At 43.3% G+C, this 25,215-nt stretch overlaps 1 protein-coding gene across 5 annotated transcripts; it reads left to right on the forward strand.

The window, feature by feature from the left end:
- The first annotated feature begins 4,445 nt into the window (after positions 1 to 4,445).
- On the forward strand, positions 4,446 to 24,871 carry ZNF229 (zinc finger protein 229). Of its 5 annotated transcripts, none has more exons than XM_036918184.2 (6): positions 4,446 to 4,534; positions 5,382 to 5,597; positions 10,674 to 10,895; positions 11,082 to 11,140; positions 18,448 to 18,574; positions 20,022 to 24,871. In XM_036918184.2, the coding sequence occupies exons 3-6, from the start codon at positions 10,862 to 10,864 to the stop codon at positions 22,922 to 22,924; spliced, it is 3,123 nt and encodes a 1,040-aa protein (XP_036774079.1). In that variant the 5' UTR covers positions 4,446 to 4,534; positions 5,382 to 5,597; positions 10,674 to 10,861; the 3' UTR covers positions 22,925 to 24,871. The 5 variants fall into 5 exon arrangements, with proteins under 5 accessions (XP_036774079.1, XP_036774082.1, XP_036774083.1 ...); XM_036918187.2 differs by having other exon boundaries at positions 10,750 to 10,895; XM_036918188.2 differs by lacking the exons at positions 4,446 to 4,534; positions 5,382 to 5,597 and adding an exon at positions 5,922 to 6,209 and having other exon boundaries at positions 10,750 to 10,895.
- Positions 24,872 to 25,215: the final 344 nt, after the last annotated feature.

Here is a 25,215-nt window from a genome sequence, read left to right on the forward strand (position 1 = left end):
CCATGTTGAGTCTTCTAATCCATTAATGTGGTATGTCTTTCACTTATTTGGGTCTTCTTTAATTTCTTTCATCAGAATTTTGTAGTTTTCAGGATAGAGATCTCACACATTTTTTGTAAAGTATATAACTAAATATTTCATTTTCTTTGGAGCAGTTATAAATAGTATTGTGTTTTTTATTTTTGTTTTATGTGTTCATTGTTAGTATAAAGAAATGTGATTCATTTTTGTATGCTGATGTTGTTTGTGTCCTTCAACCTGATAGAACTCACTTATTAGGTTTAGAAGTTCTGTTGCTTTTACAGAATCCTTGAAAGTTTTATATAGATAATCATGTCTTATGCAAATAGAGGTTCATTCTTCCTTTCTAACAACAATGCCTTTTTCCCATTGTGTTATTCAATGGCTAAAACTTCCAGCTCCATATTAAATAAAAGAGTTGATGGTGGACATCCCTGTCTTTTTCCAATTCTTAGAAGGAAGGCATTCAGTCTTTCATTATCAAACATCACATTAACCACAGGTTTTTTGGTTGGCTTTTTATCAAGTTGAGGTAATTCCACTCACTACTTGTGGAGAGCTTTATCATGCATATGGGATAGATTTTGTCAAATGTTTTCTCTGCATTTATTGGTAAAATCATACTTTTCTTCTTTAGTCTGTTGATATGGTGGATTACTTTGGTTCATTTCTGAATGTTGAACCAACCTTACATACCTGGAATAAATCCCACTTGGTCCGCATGTATAAGTATTTTTATTTATTGTTGGATTTCATTTACTAATGTTTGTTGAGGATTTTTAAGTCTAAATTCATGAGAGATTTGGTCTGTAATTTTCATTTTTGTGTTGTCTTTGTCTGATTTTAAGGTATTCTGGTTTGGTATTAAGATAATAGTGGCCTGTGAGATGGGAAATTGCAGTTTTCTTCCTACACAACAGTAGCACAACTCCCTTCAGGTTCCCAGACCTGGTTCCAATGCATGTGTGCGGGAGGGAGTCTTCCCACACACAACACCGAGCAGTTCTGGAACAGAGAACTCAATTCTGATGCTCTCTGCCCAGAGACATCACCAGATTCTCCAGGTAAAGGGCTCTGTCCTACAAGACTGCCCTCCACCCCCAACTCCAGATGCCGATCGCAAGCCCCAGGCAGTTCCCTGTGCTTCTGACCTACGGCTACAGATTGGAGGTTCCCATGACCTTAGTTTCAGTTGATTTGCTAGAGTGGCTCACAGATCTCAGGAAAACACATTTACCAGTTTAATAAAGGATATCATGAAGGATACAAGTTAACAGCCAGAAGAAGAGAGACATAGGGCAAGGTCACAAATAAAGGAGCTTCTATCATGGTGGAGCTTGGAGCCTGTCTGGGTGGCATGTGGAGGTGTGGTTCTCCAAACATGGAAGCTGTCTCCAACAGGGAAGGATCCAAGAGAGAGAATGCTCTTCTCATGGGTTTTTGTGAAGGCTTCATTGCATAGTCATGATTGACTATTAGCCATTGGCTGATGCAACCTCCAGCCTCGCCCTTGGGTTGGGTTCAAAAGTCTCTAATTAACACGACAAGACACCCATTTCACCTTTAAGGCCCTGTAGTGTTTCAGGAACTGTGGATGGAGACCAAATATACCTGAAAATATATATTTGGTCATGAGTGACGAAATATGTATTTCTTATAATTCATTATATCACAGTCCACTCACTGGTCTTCAAACACAGATTCCTTACAGCAAAATGATGGTTCCTGTCATAACACTTACATCTGGTATAGCATTTATACAACAGCTTAACAATAATACCAATGCAATTAGGCCTAACATTTGGAGAAGCCAGTGTGGGGTGGGGACAGACTTGAAGAAACAACTAATTGGTAATAAAGTCATTACAAACATTTTTATATTGATCTAGTTCATCAACATATCTTATGATCCGAGTTTTTCCCAGAGCGATGTAACTCCGGTTTGCAGGCTGTCATTCAGCCTTGTCGGGTTCCAAATGCAGAGACGGTTTTGGCAAACATATAGCTTCATCCTTCCAGGCATCTAGTACTCTATTGCTAAGAGATAATATTATTCTTGCTCTGAACCTCTACCAAGGTATTAATAAAATGTTGGATTTCCCTCATTGCATAAGCCACTTATTCATCCCTTTACTCTCAGCTATAATTTCTCCCTGTCTCCATTTGTCATTTATCTTTACCCAGACTTTTCCCCCTGTAGAAGGGATATTAGGTTTGGCTACTGTGCTGGTCCAGATTGCAGGCAGCAATAGTACTCTAGTAAGCACCTCTCCCACAGCCCACTTCCACTCATGTAAGGTAGGTTCCCCAGGTGCAGAACAAGTGGGCTGTCCTAGCCACTAGGCAGCACAGCTGCACTCACTGTCAGCCCCAACTTGGCCAGATGGGGTGAAGGCACAATCCACCCCATCAGACCCTTAGAAATTCTGAAGATTTAAGGGCAAGGTTACAGTTCCTTGCTTAGTAATATTCCCGGCTTCTGGCACCTGCAGCTGCAACCCTGGTCCTGGAACTACTGTATCAGGTAGGAGAAAAGAAGTTGTGGTGATATGAGGAAGACCTGTATAGTTGCTCTAGCATCCTTCCCCACCCCCTCTGCCCCAGATCCCCTGGAAAAGCAGAGGAATCTATCAAGTGGGGACCCTCTCTTAGCCCCTCTCCTGTTAAGTGTTAGTACACATTCTTGAAGGCATGCAAGCCAGCCCCTCATGCCTTTATCTCTTCCCATTTTATACAGCAAATATTTCAACTGCCCACTCCAATTTTCTGTTAAACTATTGCTCTGAGGATGATATGCGACATGGTACGTTCGTCTGAAGTAATGTCTCCTGGCCCACTGGTGGACACAATGGGCTGTGAAGGGTGTCCCTTTTTCTGAAGAGATGTAACCTGGTGGTCCAAATCGGTACAGCATCTATTCCAATCCTTTAATGGTATTTGGAGCATTTGCATCTACTACTGGGTATGCAAAGCCCAATCCAGAATAAATGTCTATTCCAGTTATGACCCATTTATAGCCCCCAGAGGCTACTAGCATTGGTCCAATGTAATCCACTTGCCAGTTATGTGCGGAGCCTTCCCCACAGGGAATTTTCCCCATAGCCAACTTCAGTCTTTGTCTCTCTTGTTGACAAACAGAACAGTTCTTGTTGGCATTCTGTGCCTAAGAGGCTGCAAGAGAAGTATGTCTATAGCTACCTTGATTCACCCATTCTTTCCCATGAAAACCCAATAAAGACTCTTTATTCCCTCTTCTCTTCTGCCTCCTGACCAACCCTGGTCCTTCTCCATGAGGCCCTGAGTGCCATGCCACACCTGTTTACCAGGGATCTGTTACTTCTAGGGATATTAACTTCTTCCTTCATGGCAATAATTTCCATGTCTATGTGTCTTACCATACCTGATTAAAGCAAATCACTCGTACATTTTTACAACAGAAGTGAATATAAATGTGTGTTTATAGGAGATAAGGGCAAGGAAGTCTTCATAATCATACAGAAAAATACAGAATCCAACATAAAAGGACTGGTCGATTTGATTAGGTAAAGGTTTTTGTTTTTGTCTTTTAACTTATTTACTTAATATACAAAGTCCAAACTGGGAAAAAATGCATCATATAGGACAGAGTCAATACCATTGGTATACAAAGAGAACTTACAAATAAATAAACAAAAGGCGAAAATGGACAAAGGATATAAACAGTCAATTCACCAACCACTGGTAATATCAACATCTATTCAACATCTCCATGAGACAGTTAATAATGAGACAGCATGTTTGATCAACCAAATTGAGAAAAAATAAAGAAAATAATTATTCCTAGTTTTGGCACGTTGAGATTAGAACTCTAGCTGCTTTAGCAGACAAGGTGGAAACATATCTAAAACGAAAGAATCCTAAATAACCACTTGAAGTGATTTCACTATTTAGCGACATGAAAAGCCACCCACGACATATTTAGTGGGAGAAAAAAACAGCTCCAAAATACTATGATGCCAAATTTGCGGGGAGAAAAGTATTTTAAATACATATTTGCTCAAACAGGACATCTGGGAATACATAGGCCAAGATATTAATGATGCTTTTTTTTTTTAACACTGATCATGCGCTACTTTTGGAATAATATATATATATAATTTACACTAAAACATCAGTAATACTTTACATTCCCTGGTGACGGGAGGACGGATTTGTTTGAGAATATTGCTAGGTTGTCTGCAACATGAAAATGTTGGTAGTGAGCGATAACTCTTTTCTAAGGAAACGAAAGGAGGGTGTAGCGGTGCCCCAAAGCTGAGCGCCGTTAACGTCGTGCATCCCTCATCTCCCTGGCTGCACCGGCTGGACGTCCCCTAGGCTTGGGCAGGGCTAGAAGTGGGCGCTGTACGTCACTATCTGGACCCAAATAAGACGGTGCGCCGCGGAAGGTGTTGGGAAGTGTAGTCCTGCCCCGACCTCGTCACCCACTTCCGCTTCCGTCCAGCGCAGCACCAACGTTGTTTCTCACGCGGTGGTGAGTAGGCCCGGGGTTGTTTTTGGAGGTCTTCTTTGGGGCCGCAGGGACAGGGGTCGAATCTCTAAGATCTGGGGGAAGGGCCGGCGTGTGGCGGAGGGTCAGAGCCCGGGGATTTCGAGAGCTCGGCCGGGTGCAGGAAGGGCTTGAGGGGGCGATTCCCCCAACGTTCCCGTTCGGGATGGGGGTGCAAGGCTCAGGCCGGCAGCCATGGGCACCCGCAGTCTTGGAAGGAGCAGTTCCAGGCCGGCAGCTCCGGTTTTGAGAAGGGCATCTCTCGGTTTGGACGTCTCTAGTCCAGGCAGTGGTGTTTTGATGACATCTTGAAATCTTTCACGTTAGCCGTCCACCCACTTGGGTACGAATTTCGGAGTCTTCTTCTGTCTGTGAAGTCATTTCTGTAAAGAGCTGCAGAAGTTGCTTCGTGTTCTGTGTGTGTGTGTGTGTCTATTCCTTCGATAATTGTTAAGCACTGTACCAGCTGTAAGCAATGGTTTTGCTTATGTGTTGTTCCGGGCTGTTTCTGTAGCATCTGAGGCACCCACAGGTCCCACCGTGTCACACGGCGTGTGAGAGGCGCCGCGCTAAATTCATATCTGAGGCTGTGTCCTGATTCTTGTTGCCTCCTTGGAAGCTACAGCGAGCGTAGGCTTGTAGACGGGGCCCATGGCAGGAACGGCGGAGGCCCTTCTGTCTGAGCCCCTTTCCTGACCTTCTGAAGTGAGTAGCAGGAATAGATTACAGGAAGGATAGATTGCGTCCAACTGGTGCTCAGAGATTTCTCGCCCTGGTGTGTTGGTAATTGTGATAAAGTCATGCTATTTCATGGCTTATTTTTCTTTCACAGCCTTGCCTTCTTGGGATTGTTTCTTTCTTATAAAAGAGGCAGGAATAATGTGACTTGGATTAAAGATGGCGGCGTGAGAGGAGAGACAGAGGCTTCCTCCTAAAACTGGATACAACTAGAAAATTTAATTGGCGCAACTAACCCTGAGAGAGCAACAGGAAAGAGGACGCTCAGACTGCACACACCTGGAGAAAAGAGCAGACCTCAGCGAACGGGGTAAAGTACTGGAGCTGTGGCTCCGCGGGACCCGAGCCCCTCCCCAACCCCAGCTCACCAGCTAGAGGAAGAGAAACAGAGCAGGGAGGGGGTGGAAGGCTTGGGACTGCTGAATACCTAGCTCCGGAAATCTGCGCTGGGAGCACAAACCTACATTTCATGGTGCTTTCATGAGACTCGCATGACTACCGGGTTGGGAAGTTAATACAGGCAGAGTTCCTGGGGAGACTGGGATTCCCCGGCTGCTTGTGGAAAGCAGGGATCCATATCTGGCTGCTCTGGGACAAAAACTTATACCTGTGTGCCCGGCCCACTGGCTCAGGCAGTGGAGACAGGCACAGCAGCCAGGAGGCAGGGAACAGTTCTTTCCTCCCCCAAGGCACCAGTACCGCTCCCCTGCGACCCCCGACATTGCTCCAGGGGCTCGGCAGCTCCAGAATAGAGCTTCTGGACACTAGAGGGCGCCATATACAAACATGAAACGCCAACGAAACCTTGTCCAGAGTAAAATTGTTAATACAACTCCCGAGAAAGATTTAAATGATATGGACCTCGTGACTCTTCCTGAAAAGAGGTAGGAATAACCCTGGTCTCTTGACGTTAGAACGCCAAGTGAGTAGAACATTGTTTTCATGTCATTGTTGTATTATGGCAATGGCAGCTGTCTTCCCAAACAGAGGCCTGCTTTCCTGATCTCATTCGGGGTGTGGTTTTGACAAATGCCTGTTTGGGTCCCTCAGCCACAGTTGCCTCCCCCAAGAAATGGGCTTCTTCTAAGGTTGAGGAATTTCTTGGTGTCTTTATTGAGTGTATTCTCTCCCTGGTTCCTAGTAGTGGTTCATTTGGTCAGTAAATCAGTCGGGCTTACATTACTTCAGGGCTGTGCTAGGTCCAAGGAAGAGATAATTACAGTAACTGTAATGGGATGCATTAATTAAGGGCTTACTATATGCCAGTTGTCATGCTGAGGGCTTTCACTGCTGTAGCCTGGCACTTGGAACAGTGCCTGGCATAGAGTAGCCTGTCAGTAAATACTGGAATGGGTAAATATATTTAATTTGCTCAGCAACTTTGCAAAGTAGATATTCTTAGTCCCATGTCACAGATAAGAATGCTGAGGCTTAGAAGCGTTAAGACTCGGTAATTACCGAGTGCCACTTGGCCAGGAATCAGGGTCTTTGCACTTCCATTGCCCCCTGTACTCTTCACAGCCCACAGTTTTGCACAGCTGATTTATTTTCACGCAGATTCTTAGAGACCTTCCATGACAATCTGATTTGATGCTGTCCCTCCCATACCTGCTACCTGTGTTCCATCTGAGAGAACTTAGGTTCTAGTTAGTAAACAAGAGTCTCTCACATACATTTTACCTTCTTCATTGTCCTTTTTTGTAATCAAAGATCACCTTATTGTTAGACTTGTTTACCCACCAGGATGCAAGCACTGTGAGAACAAGTATCTTGCCTGTCTCGTTTACTTATTGAGCCCCAGTGTTTGTTAACAGTGTCCGAGATGTAGTTAGATACCAAATGCATATTTGTTAAATGAAGAGGTGCCTGTTCCTAGGTTAGTGCTGGGATGAACGAATAACAGTAATGATAATAGTGTGTTAAGGATTTTCTGTGAGCTGAGGACTGGGCAGTAAGCTTATTCAAGTAGGTATGTGTGTGTATCTGTGTGAGAGAGAGACTTAATTCTTTCAGCTCTGCAAATAAGTATTATCTTCACTTAACGGAAGAAAGAACAGGCTCATTTAGAGGTTTGACACTCTACTGATGTCGATCCAACCACAGAGTAGCTGAGCCAGAACTGAAACCTAAGCCATTTGACAGCTGCAATATTGAGAGACAAGACTGCAGCTTCCAAAACCCTGCTCCTCCTTTTTTGTCTTGGATTAGAAGATCACAATTTACCCATTTGCCTCAAACTTCCACCCCAGACTCATATTTGATTTCTGCTTTTCAACCCCACATGTAATTTATTCATCTAGACCTGTTATTTTTTACCTTTGCAGTGTCTCTTGTTCCCATTACCTTTTTATCCCACTGCCTTTGTTGCCAATTATTTCTGGCATATTTCATATGTTCCCCCACTCCCAGTGTGAGCACCACACACTCAAAGACTGTTTCTTTAGCCCCTAAGCACCTGACACAGCAGAATTCAGTAAATGTGTGCTATCTTCCCAGCTAGAATGTCAGCTGCTTGAGTGCAGAGCCCTTGTCTGCCCTGATCACCACTGTGTCTCAGTGCTCCCTGCACGGTCCTTAGCATGTAATTTACTAAGTGAAGGAAGTGGGGAACAAAGCTCATTCTGCTCTGGCTGGTATCAGAGGACTCAGGATGCAGGTATCAACAGGCTGAGTCCCATTCTCCCATTTAAACATACATTAAGCACCTGCATTGTGCCAGGAGCAGACTAAAATCCCAGTCTTCACAAAGCTCACATTCTAGTGGGCACAGAAAGACAGTAACCAGGGAAAACAGATGGCAGGCTAGCTGAAAAATGTCACTGAGAAAAATGACTTGTAGTTTTTCATAGGATAATCAGGGATGATTTTGCCAGAAGGGTGGTGCTTAAATAGGGACCCGAAGGAAGAGAGGAGCCTGTGGACAACTGAGGAAGGGGGACAGCAGTGAAGACCCTGAGGTGGGTGCCTGACTGGTCTGTTTGAAGAACAGTAAAGAGGCCAGAGAGGCTGAGCAGAATGAGAAAGAGAAGGATTGGTAGGAAATTGATAGTGTAAGGTCTTTTGTCATGTGAAAGGACTTTGGTGAAAGCTTCGGCCAATGGAGTGACATGACTTCGTTTATGCTTAAAAAAAATCACTCTGGCTGCTGTTGTAGGAAGTAGGTTTTACAAGGACAGGGATAGAAGCAGAGAGACCAGGTAGGAGGCTGCTGCAGTAATTCATGAAAGAGAGAGTGGTTCGGCCCAATTCTGGCTAAATTTTGAAGGTTTTTGCTGATGATTGCATGTGGAGTATGAAAAGAGAGAGGTCAAGGATTGCTCCGGAATGTGTGGGCTGCTCATTTGAAAGGAGAGAGGGCTCTCTCGAAGCAAATCTTTAGTTTGGTTTTGGGTCTGTTAAGTTTGAGATGCCTTTTAAACATCCAAGTGGACATGCGATGTTGGCGGTCAGTTGTTGGCATGTAGGTGCTGTTTGAGGCTGTGAGGCTGTATGTGTCACTGAGGGAGGGAATGGGTAAAGATAGAATAGAATTTCATGGGCTAGGTCTTGAGGTAGTCCTTTTAGAGGTCAGGGATATGAAGAGGAGCTACAGGAAATTTTGTGCGAATTAGAAACCCTGAAAATCAGCCAGTCAGAGGAAGCTGCAATATCTTGCCACATGCTCCTTAGTCTGTGGTCCCTGGAGTAGCCGTGTCAGCATCACCTGGAAACGTGTTAGAAATGCAGATTCCTGGGCTCCACTGCAGAGCCACTGAATCAGAATCTTGGAGGTGGGGGCACTCTGTTTTAACAGTGTCTTGTGGTGATTTTTAAGCATGCTGAGGATTGCAAAGCTTAGTCCTGGAGGGCCCTGAAGAGTTACGTTTCGATGGCTTTGGGGTGGCAGCTTGTTACCGATTTGGCCTCTGCCCTGCTTAGCCCCGTGGTCCTCAGTGTAGGAGGTTAGTGGGTTACCCAGTCTTGCACACATGCTTCAGAGAGCAGACCTAGGGCAGGGCTGTGCCAAACAGAGTGAGGCAGAGAGGTGCTTGTCAGAGTGGGCTGTGCAAAGGGCTGAGGAAATGGTTAGAGGAAAGACGTAGACTTGAGCTCCTGAGGCAGACCAGTGCAGGGAGTATCTTACAGCAGACGTCGCAAGTGTGTGTATCTGTCTGAACTTGCCCTGTGACTCGGGTCTCAAGGGAAAACAGGAGGGAGCTCACGGTCACTGCCTTTACATGACCTACTGACGAGCTCTAAGCTGATTGCAAGAGTTGTGTTCATCCTGCTCACATCCTGTGCATGGAGTTTGCTGACAGTGTCTAATGTGCTGGACCCATGCAAGATGGGCAGATAAATAAAGGAAGAAGACTCGGTTTCCTTGTCGATCTAGAGGTCTTAACGGGGCAGGCTATGTGAAAGGTGGTAAGCCGGCAATTTAAATAAAAGTGTTTCTGGGTGCCAGGGTGATAAATTCAGTCTGGTGTTGGCAGGAGAAGGCTCATGTGGAAAAGGAGTTCTTGAACTTGGGTCTGTGAGCATATTACAGTGAGTGCATGAATCTGAATGGGAAAAAGTATACACTAGTTGACCTGAAAATTAGCATTTCTTTCCATTAAGAATGTAGACAAGAAAACCACAGTAGTACTAACAGAACCTGTAACTGTTACCCTGTAAGTGATAGGTATTGTTATCCTATAGGCAGTGTAGATATTTCAAAATACTGTTTACGCTCATGATTATTTTGAAATGTCAGTAGTTAATTCATTCTTCATATTTAATATGTCAGTAAAGAAGCACCTACTTGATATTTTAACCTACAGTTTTAAAGGCTGTATTTCTGTATAATTAACTTTTAAATAATCCTTAGTGGTTTATCTTATGCATTTAAAATATTCCGAATAACAGTCCATAAGTATCACCCAACTGCCAAAGGAGGCCATGGAAGAGAAAAGGTTCCAAACTCGGCTTTAGAAGACATTTACTAGCCTGTATCCTGATTTTTAGAATCCTTGAAGGCAGGGATTTTGTTTTGTTCTCTTTTGTTTTAATTTTTTGCCACTCCCACAGTATGGCCTTAGTAAAGCTTTTATACTCCAGGTCTTCCCTCTCGGGGACAGGTCCCACATGTTTGTGGGGTCTCCCTGTGCTGCTATGGGGCCCTGCGTCTTTCTGATAGACTTCTGGACCCTCCCTGCAGAAACTTCTTTGGCTGTCCTCAGCCGTCTGCAGCATTCTTGACTCCCTGGACTGCATGTCCCTCCAGAGCAGGGCCTGTGCCTCAAGCTACTCAGGAAAGGTCTACCGGAGGCATGATATCCAGAGGGTGTGAACCTACTGGAGACCCAGAGCTTGGGGCCCCAAAGAAAGGACTCAGAAAAAGGCAAGTTCCTTCTTGAGCCCACAGGTTCCTGGAGCCTGGGAACCCGCCAGGCTCGGCAGGCACTTCTGACCCCAAGTATCCATCTGCAACCCCTTGTCAGAACTTGAAGAGTCTCAAGAATGAAGAACTACTGGGTCTTTTGCTTCTCCAGCTTAGGAAGATCAGACAATAAATAAAATTGCTGCTGCTCTCGGAAAACCAAGGAGGAGACCATGGAGGCTTTGAGCCCAAGGCCTGGGGAAAGAGGTGAGATGAAGGGTGTGGAGTGGGGGAGAATCTAAGCCAGGAGAGAAGAAGTCAGTTGGCTGGGGAACTGCCCCAGGTGAGAGGAAACCAGCCTGTGAAGCAGCAGGCGTTCCTGAGGTCCGGGCAGACAGCCCGTGAGCACAGGCCGGAGCCACCTCTTCTCACAGCTGCTCTCTCCCCCTGCAGCTCTTCATTCTCACGCCTCAGCCCTTTCCCAGCATGAGGAAGACAAGACCAAGTTGCAGGTGGGTTGAGTTTTCTTTTCTTCCCAGAAATACTTTGGGCATCAGCGAGTACATGTGTCTCCATTTGTTGGTAGAAGGAAATAGAGGGAAAATGCATTGGGTGAATATAGTACATTAGTCATTTCGTTTATCCACAGAATAGCTATGTGAGAGAGCTGGCATGGCCCTAGCTTAGAAGGGAAGAAATGAGTAGTGAATCCTGGATTTGAACCCGGGTCAGTGTGACTGTAATTTGCCTCTCCGCTCTACGTGCTGCCTGTTGATAGTGGTTGAAGGACCTGAACCCAGATTCTGCAGAGAGGGTGACTTTCCAAATGACGAACCCTCCTTCCCTGCCTGGGTTTTTCTCCTCAGTGGATATTTCTCTTATTCATTTATAATGTCATATTTTCCATGTAATATACCCTGCCATAGTACACCACGAACACAGTTAAAAGGCAGCATATTGGGCAGGAAAACATTTCATCTATGACAGAATTTCAACATGCTTATTTTTAAAAGAAGGGTTCAAGTGGGGACCTGAGCATTCTTGTCCAAAAAGGGAGAAAGGAAGAAACATAAATGGCCAGTGGTCAGACGAAAAGATGACCAGCCTCTGTTAGTCAAAGTGATACAGACTGAAACAAAGTATGATTCTTTTTCTATCAGACGGCCCCAAATTTGGAAGATTGGCACCCAGGGTTAGCCGGAGTGTGGAGAAATGGGTACAACCACACGGCTGCAGGGCAAGGCGGCCTTTCTGAAGGTTCTGTGTGCCTCCACTCTGGTACTCCTACTCCCAAGCGTGTCCTCTAAGCCAGAGCACGAGTTCAAAGAGTGGTCACTGCAGCTCTGTTCACAACAGAAAAAAAATAGTAATAAAAAGTAGTGGAGTCGCCCATCCATTGGACTGATTTTAGATGGATGGATCCTTATGGTTTCATTCCTTCTCTTGTAGATTCTATGCTGCTATTACATGAGATAAAGGAGATAAAAACACTAGGACATGGAAGGATGCTCTCTCAGTATACATGCATGTATGTTAACTTAATTTGCCTTTAAGTTGAAAAAAAAGCAATTGTAGAATTCTAAGTACATGTTTTTTTACAGCATGTGAGAGATTATTTTATCAAGCTTTCTCTTACGAAAAGACATTATGGGGATAAAAACTAAAGGTTTGAATCACTTTCCCCATATGTTTTTATTTTAAATATTCTTGATGAACTTCCTGCTGTGAGGGCTGAAGAAATCAGCACTTTTTTACTTCCCACCATCTCCTGGTATTATGTGGTTATTAGCAGTACCTTCCGATCTGTCATCATCAGTTCTCACCATTGAATTGTCTGTTCTGTGTATATAAGTCATTGTCCACCACCTGCCCTCTTACCAGTTTCTTCATGCCCGACTTTATTTTGATTTATCTGTTGATTGGCTTAATTTCACACTTACTTTGTTTTTTTCCAGAGAACATTTGTGGATGCTTTAGTGAATGAGTTTTTCTATCCTAAGACTGTCTGTTGTTGTTATGGTCAGATGACAAATTGCCTGGACTTAGAGTTCTTCACACTTTAAGAACTTTGTACAAGTTGCTTCATGTTTTGCTGGCATTAAGTCTTGTGCTGGTCTTTTTCTCATGGCTTCTCCATTCATCTTCTGGTGAGCAAAGTTTATTCTGCTCATTTTTTCCAGAAAAAGCTGCTGTGTTGATACTTGGCAACAGCTTGGCTGAGTGTCACTTTCAAGGGTCACACTTTACTGCCCTTCCTGTGTGATCTTCTGACATTAATTAGTTCATTTTCTGCCTTGTTACTAACATTTTATTCATTTGGTCCTGCTGGGACTCCTACTGTAAATGGTCTGACTTCTGGATCTGTCTTCCCTGTTCTTAAACTTTTGTTCTCCTCTTTAAAATTTTCCATTGTATTCCAGGAAGCTGCTCTGTTTTCCAGTTCACTGGCTTCTTCTTTACTGATGTTCATTCTGCCATTTAATTCATTTGGTAGAATGGAGAAAAAGACCAGCACAAGTCCATCTCCTAAGGTGGTGGTTTGTTGTTGTTTTTTTTTTGAGAGGGCATCTCTCATATTTATTGATCAAATGGTTGTTAACAACAATAAAATTCTGTACAGGGGAGTCAATGCTCAATGCACAATCATTAATCCACCCCAAGTCTAATTCTCATCAGTCTACAATCTTCTGAAGCATAACGAACAAGTTCTTACATGGTGAACAAATTCTTACATAGTGAATAAGTTCTTACATGGTGAGCAGTACAAGGGCAGTCATATCACAGAAACTTTCGGTTTTGATCACGCATCATGAACAATAAACAATCAAGTCAGATATGATTATTCGTTTGATTTTTATACTTGATTTATATGTGAATCCCACATTTCTCCTTTATTATCATTATTTTTTTTTTTTAATAAAATGCTGAAGTGGTAGGTAGATGCAAGATAAAGGTAGAAAACATAATTTAGTGCTGTAAGAGGGCAAATGTAGATGATCAGGTCTGTGCCTATAGACTAAGTATTAATCCAAGCTAGACAAGGGCAACAAAACATCCATGGATGCAGAAGATTTCTCTCAAAACCGGGGGGTGAGGTTCTAAGCCTCACCTCTGATGATCCCCAATTTCTCACCTGATGGCCCCTCTGCGACTGTGACTGTCTTAGGTTGTTCCTTCCTTGAGGAATCTTACCCGTCTCTGGCTAACCAGTCATCTTCCGGGGCCATACAGGAAAATGTAAAGTTGGTAAGTGAGAGAGAAGCCTTATTGTTTGAAATGGTTAGCTTTTTATTTCTTTGCAGATTTATGCCCTGTGGCTTCTATGCCCAGCATTTGTCTTGAGGTATCTTTACCACTTGGAAGAATTATGATACTCGGTAATTTTCTATATGAGGCACGAATTCTACTAAAGGGTTGTAATTAGGAAGGAAGAAGAAAAGCTATAGAAGTAGCAGGTGGAAGAAAACATGGGAAGATTGATTATTTCTTTGACATATCTTCTTGTAGAGTAACTTCAGCATGTATAGGTTTTAACAAACTACTAATTAAATTGCATACACACATTAACAGAATAGGAATACAGATACATAACAAAAGCAGACCTACAATTATCAGCCATATCCAGTGAAACCAAGAAAACCAGTTAGGTACCCTAGGCATTTGTGAAAACTTATCAATGATATGATGGATATTGTCTAACAATTTGAATAGTTTGAGAAAAATCAGACAAATTAAAACAACACATTCCTGGGAACTGTTCACATCCCATATGTTCTTTTAACAGTAGATAGTCTGTAGTCACTAGATTTTGGAGTACTGCAACTTGCACTTCTCCTAATTCTTGGTTGAGTTCCAACAGTATAGATCCAGTCAAATTTGTTGTTTTAGTGTATGCACAGGCCAGCTTAGATATCTCCTTCTTCAATCCAATGGCAAGTCCAGGAACCGGTGGGATGGATGCAGCTACAACTGCAACAGCGCCAGGATCTTTGTTGAAGTTTTTTGATGATCATCTTCTGGAATGACTCTTCCAGAGGATGTTGATTTTGGAAGTTCTTCTTCATATCTTATCTTATCTTAGTTCATTTTCTGGGTAGCCAAATTAGGCTTTGATCCTCTGTATAAACACAAACAAACCCTTTGCCCACACTTTGATATGACCTTTATACCATTGTGAAGAACCTATTGGAGATCACCACACAGGAACTGCTTTTTTTAAGAGAAAGAAATATTATCAGAAAAATGTACTTCCATAGCTGATCATCTGATGGTGGTTTATTGTTTTTAGCAATTACAGTAGCAATTTTTTTTTACACTAATAAGGATTCTGGTTACTTTTTTTCTAGCATGTTTTTCCCCTCCACAAAAGTCTAGTGCATGTAGCCGTGGAACACTGTGTGTTGAGACTTTCTCCTTAACTTCTTCAGAAGGTTGTGGTTCACCCCTTTGAGATGTTCTCCTGCCTCACCCAACTTTTATCCACATAAAAGGGATACCGTGGGACTGCCATGGAGATGGTTTTGGGTTGTCCACCTTACTATCTCATAGTCTTAGGTCTCTGCAGCTTGGCCAGGTTAATAATACTAGCCTATATATATATTTTTTATCCTAGCCTTCAAAATAAAAAAATTTTAATACAAATCGGACAACACTGAGGTCTAAAAGAAAACACTTAGGTGTCCCCTTCCAATTCTCTCCTCCCTGATATGCTCAACATTAACAAGAAGATGTACACTGATCAACATCTTTGTCATGTAAAAAATATATATAGGTAATCCCTTTTTATAAGCAAATGAAAACATGTATGTTGTACATGTAGTCCATATATGAGTACTATATAATATATAATATATTCAATTGCCAATTGTTAATGTAATAATTATATATAATGTATAACATTAGTTATCAGCATTACAAACAGTACAGTAATAAGTCTCCTTATATCCTGTTGCAGTTATCTTTAAAATTCTATTATAGAGATTTCTAAATATTGCTGGGCCAAAAGGAATGTGGTTCTTAAAAGAGGAAGTATATTATTGCTGTAGTATTTGACAAAAATCATAGCAGTCCATTGTTTTCCGACACCTTCAGCTTTAAGGATATAGCAGCACTAAACATTTTTGTTGATCTGCTGGAGGAGGATGTGTGGCAAAGGTCTCCCATTTAGTTTGCAGTTCCTGCCTAGGGGATGCTTATATAAGCCTCTTTTCACATAGCTGTTTGCTGTGCTTATATTTTCTCATCTGTGAACTGCTGGTGAGATGCTTATGCCTATTTTTCATAAATTAATTTCTTATCACATTTTTAGGAGCTCTTTCAATACTAGTGTTGTTTCCTCACATATCAAAGACTCTCAATCTTCACTTTCTGAATAGTGAGTTACCTAGAAAGAAGTTTAAAATTTTGACATACTTAAATGATTTGTAAGTTCCTTTTGGAAAAGCTGGTTTCATTATCTGACCAGAAAGGGCCTTACCCACCCTAGGCTTAATCAAAATGGCACATAAATGATTATTTACATTAAAAATTTTTAACCTCTAATATGACTAATTCATTTTGTAAATGGCATAAGCTTGACATTTAAATCTCTTCAGGGTGGATAGCCAATTATGATCATGCCATTTATTAAATTATTCATTTGCAAGTCAACTGTAATACTACAACTTAACATATTTACATAATTATGTGTCTGTGAGCGCGTGTGTGTGTGTGTATTTATGACATGTATGTATATTATATGAATGGAGAGAGAAAGAATGATTGATATTCCCTATGATCTGACTGTTCCACATTCTGTACTCTGCTCCGTTGAGTTGCTTGCACATCTCTCTGCAATGTTTTACTACTTATATTGAACATGTACTTTTGAAATTCAAAATTATAAACAAAAAGTGAATAATGTTACAATTAAAGGTCAGCCAAAACTTAGTTGTAATGTTCTCCAAACTGGGTGCCCCTTTTCATGGTAGATCTTGAACAGCTTTTGTCAGTTATTTGCATGGTCATCGGTCTATTCATGTTTCCTTGCATTTATTCATTCAGCCGGTAGTTGTTGAGCACCTGCTATGGGCCAAACATTATTCTAAGCACTGGCGATATATCAGAGAGCAAGACAGACAACATCCCTACCCCTGTAGGGCTGAAATTCTAGAAGGGGGAGACAGGTAGTAAATTACCTAAAAACAAGACAATTGCTCTCAAAGATTTTGAGGGACATAGGGTGAACCACAGTCATCCAAGCAAAGGTGGTGATGAGTCAGACCAGAGAGATGGAGGGAGAGGTGGGGAGAAATGGATGGATTTGAAATGCATTTTGGAATAATAGCTGGCAGACTTTTTAAAAATGAATTAGATAGAGGAATGAGGAAGAGGGAAACATCAGGATGACGTTAGGGTAGATGGTACTGTTTGCCTCCGTGGAGTAGGAGAGAGCAATTTGGGAGGAAAGACTCAATTATAATTGGGCTTATTTGGCGTCATGATACCTTTTAGACAACCATGTGGTCGTTGGATATGGCAGCACACAGTGGAGAAGGTGGGGTAGATAGTAGATTTGGGAGTTAATGGCTGGTCCACTTGTGTTAAATTAATTGCCACATTGACCGCCTCGAGCGCAAGCTTTCTGCCCCGCCACGCCGCCTCTGGTTGGGTTTGACCTAGGAGTCTGCTGGTGGTTCCGGTTCTCCACGGCGGGCGCATAGGTCCCGCCGGTCTCTGGCCCCTTGGCCTCACCTGGGCAACACAGCAGAGTGGCCTCAGCATGTCAGTCAGGCTGGCTGAGTTCTTCCACTACTAGTAATAACTTTGCTGAGACTGCATTTTTCTTAGCAGTGTGACAGGGATAGCAGCAGTAGCTGCCTTGTGAGTAGTTACTAATAATAGACCGATAGAGCATTTCCCATGGTTTTCACTTCCTGTGAGTTCTGTGAGAATTAAATGAGATGAATCATATAAAAATGCTAGCCTAGAGCCTGCCTTACAGTAAATTTGCCATAAATATATATTATTTGCTTTATATCCTCACATTTTCTGATCCCCTGGTAACAAACATTACGTGGCTTTTATAAGACAGTTCTTAAAGTGCAGTGGCTCTGGAACTAGACTCTGCGTTCAAGTTGTAGCTCTGTCTGTTACTAGCTGTGTGGCCTTGGCCAAGTTACTTCACTCCCTGGTTCTGGGGTCCTCAAGACTAACCCCGTATTTGGCGATCTGTCAGGACTCAGAGGGCTCCCAGTGTAGCTTTACTGATGCCTAAGATTTAGTACAGCAACGCACCTGGCTTCCTCTGGACTTCACCACACCTGCCTTTTCCCTTTGCTCGTTTTTTTTTTCCTTCAACCATAAGTTTTAGCCACAAGTGTGACTGTGAGTTGTGAGATTCCTTCTAGGGAGTCACAGCACTTGGAGGTGATCCTGGGGTCTGCCGGCACAAGCTCCAAGAAGGCCGGGTCGTGACTTTCTGGCTTCTCTCTCTAGTGCTAGTTCCTGCTGCCCAGTATTGTTTTGTAGGTACTGAATATTTGGGGAATGAGTAATATGTTGACATTCATGTGCTAAACCTTTCTGTGGCACCTTTCCTTCCCTCCTATTAAAAACATATCCATGAGGTTTTTTTTTTTTTAAGTGCAATACAGCTGAGATCACAACTCACTCTTACCTTGTAATACTTTGTCCCTGATATTCCATGGACAGGCTGAGGGGAAAAGCATTCTGAAAGCTCTCCTCTACCACCGTCTCCCTCTCAAGAAAGAGCATCACAGTCTACAGGAAGGCGGTGATGACAATATAGCTGATCACACATAAGTGCTTCACATTTTAGGAGCCATTGATGTTCGAGGACGTGGCTGTGGTCTTCAGCGAGGAGGAGCTCCAGCTGCTGGACCCCGCCCAGAGGCAGCTGTACCGAGACGTGATGCTGGAGAACTTCCGGAACCTGGTCTCTCTGGGTAAGCAGAGCCTCTGGAGAAGTGACACTTAGCTACTGGCGTGTTCTTGTTCCCTAGAGAGACGATGTCCTTGGTCTTTGTACACAGGTTCAATCTTATTGTTACAAAGTGGGTTCATTTGGCCAGTCCCAAATCTTTTCTCTCTCTGTCCTTAAAAGGTGAACATTTGGGATGAGGGCTATATTTTCTGATTATTTTTTACCCCTCAAAAGGAGGCTAACCCTTGCATTTTGGGGGCAACAACCTTTCAGGGCTGATGGAATAACCCATTTGCAACAAGACAAAGAGACTTGGGTGACAGAGAGCAAAACTCCAAGAGGTTCACATCCAGGTGAGAACCTAGAGTCCCTGCTGGTGCAAGGTGAGCTTGCCTCACAGAGGCCCCATTCTGCCCCCACATCTTGCCGGTGGAGGCCACCAGTCCTGTCGTGGCTGATGTTCCGCAGTCTCGTTTCTACTGCCCAGTCCTACCTTCCCGTGGTTCCTTCATGCTTTTCAGGAGATGACATACCCAGAGTGAGTGAGGGTCTCTGGGCTTTCCCTCCCTACGATAGAAACAGCCAGGTAGCCTAAGACAAGCCAGTGACAAACTATTCCAGGAGATTGAGAGTCTTCCAATGGATCTGTTCTTTAACTCCAGTATCGTCAAGCCCCAGTTAAAAACAGATTCATGTCACCTTTGCTCCTAAAGGTAAAAATAGCTAATAAAGAATATCAGAAAGCCTGGACAACTTTGAAATCATCTGGAACTATGTGGTAAATATAACAATTTGATGACTGGCAATCAGTAATGAGGGAAGTTGAATGTTTTCATCTCTATGCCTCATCACTGTCATCTGGATCCTATTTAATACACTTAACAGAAGGTAGGGACACAGCTGGTGCTCTTTGCTGTCTTCCCAAGTTCAACTCACATATGCTCAAAATGAGTTAATTCTGGGAGGCAGCACTAAGTCCTGCTTTACAACCAGATTTCCTCATTTGAATCCCAGCCACCGCTTCCTCACACCATAGTGCAGTAACTAACTAGGTTGCTTATTCTCCGTGTGCCTTGGTTTCCTGATCTATAAAATGAAGATAACAGTCGTTCCTACCTTATTGTTATTTTGAGAGTTAAATGAGTTAATGAGTGTATATCATTGGCATGTCAGAAATGTTATAATGTTATTATTATTAGCAACAGGAGCATTATTAAGTTGAGAAGTGAATTTTTTCTGCAAAAATTTGTTTAGATTTTTTGCTTGGCAACTGTATGATGAAACATAAGTTTATTTGCTCAGGAGCATATTAACATTTCACTTCAGAGCTTATTAATCAGAGCCCCTGCCTTTTTTTTTTCAGACACAAAAATAAGTACCCTGATATTATGACACGTAAAGTGAAAGCCTAATATCTGTGCACCAGCCTTGTACTTATTCTCATCTCTGAATTGTCTTTCACCCTGTAGGAGACAAGAATGAAAAGAATATGGAGTATATTCAAGAAAGAGCATTAAAGTTCCTTTCATACAGAGAACTGTCCTACTTGAAAATCTGGGAACAGGTGACTGGTGAATTAGCTGGAAGTCTTGACCACAGAGTAAATCTTCAAGGGAAAGATTTCCAGTTCTCCAAAGATGCTCTTGTCTATCGGGGGTTGGAAGGAACATCTACTCAGGGTTCACATATTGGAATTTTGGTGGCCAGTCATCAAGGGGATGGATCTGTCAATTTAGAAAATCAAGAATTTCCAACCTGGAGACCAGTCTCCATTCAAGAATCTTGGATGAAAGCTTTTGTGAATGAGCCCTGGAATGTTCGAGAAAGGTGTAAAAAACTTAACATGGAAGATATGATATATAAATGTGACAGGGACGATTATGGCTTCAGCTGGGTGTCACATTGTCATGATGATCATAGATTACCTGAAAGAGAGAGACCATGTAGTTGTGATAAATGTAGAAAAGATTGCATTGCAAAGCAAATACATCATTGCCCCAATCCCGAAGAGAATGGCTTTAAAACAAATGGTTGTGGAAATGGATTTAAGGAAGATTCAAACCTTCTCACTCATCCAAGAGTGCCCTTGAAGGAGAAACCCTATAAATATCACGAGTTTGGTAAGGGCTTGAGGCAACCTGCCTATCTTGAGAGACATCAAAGAAGTCCCAGTGGAGAGAAATCCAGAAGCAATGAGCACAGTCAGGGCTTCAGGCAGAACACACGTAGGCACACCCGTCCCAGGGTCCATGCAGGAGACATGCCCTACAGATGTGATGTCTGTGGGAAGGCGTTCAGGTTTAAATCAGTCTTTCTCATTCATCAAGGAGTGCACACAGGGAAGAAACCCTATACATGTGAGGAGTGTGGGAAGGCCTTTGGCCGAAGCTCAAACCTGCTTGTGCATCAGAGGGTCCACACTGGGGAGAAACCATATAAATGCTGTGAGTGTGGAAAGGGCTTCAGCTACAGCTCAGTGCTCCAAGTCCATCAGAGGCTGCACACAGGGGAGAAGCCCTACACGTGCACTGAGTGTGGCAAAGGGTTCTATGCCAGGTCCGCACTACATAAGCATCAGCACCTCCACCCAGGAGGGAAGCCCTATCGCTGTGTGGAGTGTGGGAAGGGCTTCAACTGTAGCTCCCATCTCAGCAGCCATCAGAAAACACACACAGAAGAGAAACCCTACCAGTGTGACAAGTGTGACAAAGGTTTCAGTTACAACTCGTACCTTCAAGCTCACCAGAGGGTTCACACAGGGCAGCGCCTCTATGTGTGTGATGTGTGCGGTAAGAGTTTCACTTACAGCTCGGGGCTTCTCAGGCATCAGAGGCTGCACACGGGAGAGAAGCCCTACAAATGCGAGTGTGGGAAGGGCTTCGGCCGAAGCTCAGACCTCCACATCCATCAGAGAGTCCACACGGGAGAGAAACCCTTCAAATGTGTGGAGTGTGGGAAGGGCTTCCGGCGGAATTCAGACCTTCACAGCCACCAGCGCGTCCACACGGGAGAGAGGCCCTTCGTGTGTGATGTGTGTGGAAAGGGCTTTATTTACAGCTCCGACCTCCTCATCCATCAGAGGACCCACACAGGAGAGAAACCCTACAAATGTGCCGAGTGCGGCAAAGGCTTCCGTTACAGCTCAGGGCTTCGCATTCACGAGAGGGTCCACACTGGTGAGAAACCCTACAAGTGCAAAGAGTGTGGAAAAGGTTTTAGGTGCACTTCTAGTCTTTACAAACACCAGCGAATCCACACAGGAAAGAAGCCCTACACATGTGATCAGTGTGGCAAGGGATTCAATTATGGCTCAAATCTTCGCACCCATCAGAGACTGCACACAGGAGAGAAACCCTACACATGTTACGAGTGTGGGAAGGGCTTCAAGTACAGCTCAGGTCTCCTCAGCCATAAGAGAGTCCACACTGGAGAGAAACCCTACAGATGTGAGGTGTGTGGGAAGGGCTACAGTCAGAGGTCCTATCTTCAAGGTCATCAGAGGGTCCACACTGGTGAGAAACCCTATAAATGTGACGAGTGTGGGGAGAGCTTCGGCCGAAGCTCAGATCTCCACATCCACCAGAAAGTCCACACGGGAGAGAGACCCTTCAAATGTATGGAGTGTGGGAAGGGCTTCCGGCGGAATTCAGACCTTCACAACCACCAGCGTGTCCACACAAGAGAGAGGCCCTTCGTGTGTGATGTGTGTGGAAAGGGCTTTATTTACAGCTCCGACCTCCTCATCCATCAGAGGACCCACACGGGAGAGAAACCCTACAAATGTGCCGAGTGCGGCAAAGGCTTCTGTTATAGCTCAGTTCTTCGCATTCACGAGAGGGTCCACACTGGTGAGAAACCCTACAAGTGCAAAGAGTGTGGAAAAGGTTTTAGGTGCACTTCTAGTCTTTACAAACACCAGCGAATCCACACGGGAAAGAAGCCCTACACATGTGATCAGTGTGGCAAGGGATTCAATTATGGCTCAAATCTTCGCACCCACCAGAGACTGCACACAGGAGAGAAACCCTACACATGTTACGAGTGTGGGAAGGGCTTCAAGTACGGCTCAGGTCTCCTCAGCCATAAGAGAGTCCACACTGGAGAGAAACCCTACAGATGTGAGGTGTGTGGGAAGGGCTACAGTCAGAGGTCCTATCTTCAAGGTCATCAGAGGGTCCACACTGGTGAGAAACCCTATAAATGTGACGAGTGTGGGAAGGGCTTTGGTCGAAGCTCCTGCCTTCACGTGCATCAGAGAATCCACACCGGAGAGAAGCCATACAAGTGTGAGGAGTGTGGGAAAGGCTTCAGTTACAGCTCAGGTCTTCGAAATCACCAGAGAGTGCATTTAAATGAGAAACCGTATGAGTAGGTGTGAGGTGAAGCCTCCAGTTTGAACTCAGAACTTTCTATTCACTTGAGAGCCCATGCCGGAGGAGAACTTGACAAATATGGTACGAACAGGGGCTGCAGACGTTTTCCTAGCAGCGAGTCTGCACAGGAAAGGAAGGAGCTGGAAGTTTGGCAAATACGAAAGCAGTTGAATCACAAACTTCAGTCTTCGAGAGACTCTTGCACAGCAACTAGTCCTTAAAGAAGTGATGTAGCAGTGGCTTCAGTGACAGTTGTCACTTTCATCAGAGTAGGCCTAGGAGGGAGCTTTACAAACGTTTACAAGTAGAATGTATCAAAGGAGCAAATATTCTTTGTTGCAGGAAAGACATACAAATGGGACACGTAGGGAAACAATTATCACATTGCTAAAAGCAATGCTGTATGTACCTTTCAGAAAATGCTGCTTATAAAAATTGGAAGGTGATGTCATCACTGGTTGAAGCAAGTCGCTTTTAGAAGGCCTGGCAGTTGAAGGGAGAGTCTTCTTGGCAGGTCTGTGTAATGTGTCTCCATCATGTTTTTGTGATTGTGTTTTATCTCATAGAGGTAAACTGCTCTCAGAGATTGTGCTAAACTGCAGGAGTATTTCATTTAAACATGTTTTTTAAAAATCTGATTGGGCTTTTAATTGGCATTGAATGTATAGGTTAATTTAGAAAGAACTTGCATTTTGAAATGCTGATTTGTTTTCCATTTTGAAAGTGTTCTTTGTTTCCACTTAATGTATTTTAAAAGACTCCTCAGTAATATCTTTTAGAGATTAAAAAAAATAGGTTCTGAACATTCTGGAATTTGTTATTCATGAATATAAAATGTTTACCCCATTTCATAAGCCATTGGCATTTAAGATAAATACTAGAACATTTTTAAATATCAGAAATAACCATTGTAACCTGTCAGAATAGCAGTAGTAAAATAGAGTCACACAGCCACCATCAATGGAGAACTGTGTTAATGTGCATTCTTACGGACTTCTTGGTGGGAATGAAAATAGTCTTTTTTTTTTTAATTTGTCAGTGTATGAAATTCAATTTGTATAACCTTTGACGTGGCAATAAGTGTATAGTGATTTATACTTGGGAGCTAGTGGAATATACTTGCACGTGTGGAGAAAGATGTATGCATATGAACCAGTTTCATAGCATGTTCTTATGATAGAAAAAAAATACTAATACACCAAGTGTAATGCATGAAGGCACTTTCGTACATGGGAAACCCACTAAAAATATTTGAGTGTACCTATAATGACTTTGAAGATTGCCCACAAACTAGGGAACCTGGAAAGTTATGGAACAACAATTACGAGTATGACCCATTTTCTTAATACGTGTTCATGAGTGTATGTTTTTAAAGAAAGAGAAGATGATATGAGAAAGGTCAGTATCGTAACTGCTTATCTCTAGCAGGTGGGATATGGGGTATATAAATACATTCATGTACTTTTATGTATTTTACTTTTAAACGGAGTGTTTATCAATTTTATAACAATAGTAAAGCTATTTTTTTTTAATTAGCCTGGTAGAACAATCCCTGGTGGTCAGTGATCCATGCTATAGCTAACCTCTCTGATTTTCTTTGCCTTTCCCACTGTTTACTTAGCACCCAGTACCAAAGATATACGCACGTGAAACTGAAATTTGTGATTTAGATACGTGATTTTTGCTGGCTGGTAGGAGACTGGGCAGTCAGGAGAGTTGGGAGGCGTCTTGGTGCTCCCATTCTGCATGCTGGCGGCCAGCACGCCCACAGGACTGGCCGCGTACCGAGATGAGTCCCCTCTCTCCTGACTTCTCCCTCTCCACGGGCGACTCAGAAGACCTGGGGCGTGGCCTGCACTGAGCTCTTCCCTTGCTGTCCCAGGCTACTGGATGTGTCAGGGAGGTGGGGACAGACCACTTTGTATCTAAATAAATAGTTAACATATCTAGGGGTCAGAAGGAACGTGTTGATAGCAGGAAATCGTTAGCTTTCAGAAGGGTGCTTGGGGAAATTAAAGTAGTTTACGGAACAGCAGTAGAGCCGCTCCAATGATAGGGTGGGTTTTCTAGCCAAACATAGACACCCTCCCTGCCCGTCAGACCTTCGGGGTTTGTGGTTGAAAAGTTCAACTCAGTGCATTTCCAAAGGTGGACAACAGATTCTTAAAGTTGTCTGTCTGGGCAGCATCTCCCCCAGCATACTGAAGGTGGCTGTCAGGTGCTGACCAGGGCTGCAGTCGGTCATCTGCCTGCTGACCAGGGCTTAAAGGATCTGCTTCCAGGATGGCTT

The sequence above is a fragment of the Manis pentadactyla genome, chromosome 15 (assembly GCF_030020395.1).
Source record: "Manis pentadactyla isolate mManPen7 chromosome 15, mManPen7.hap1, whole genome shotgun sequence".
NCBI lineage: Eukaryota > Metazoa > Chordata > Mammalia > Pholidota > Manidae > Manis > Manis pentadactyla.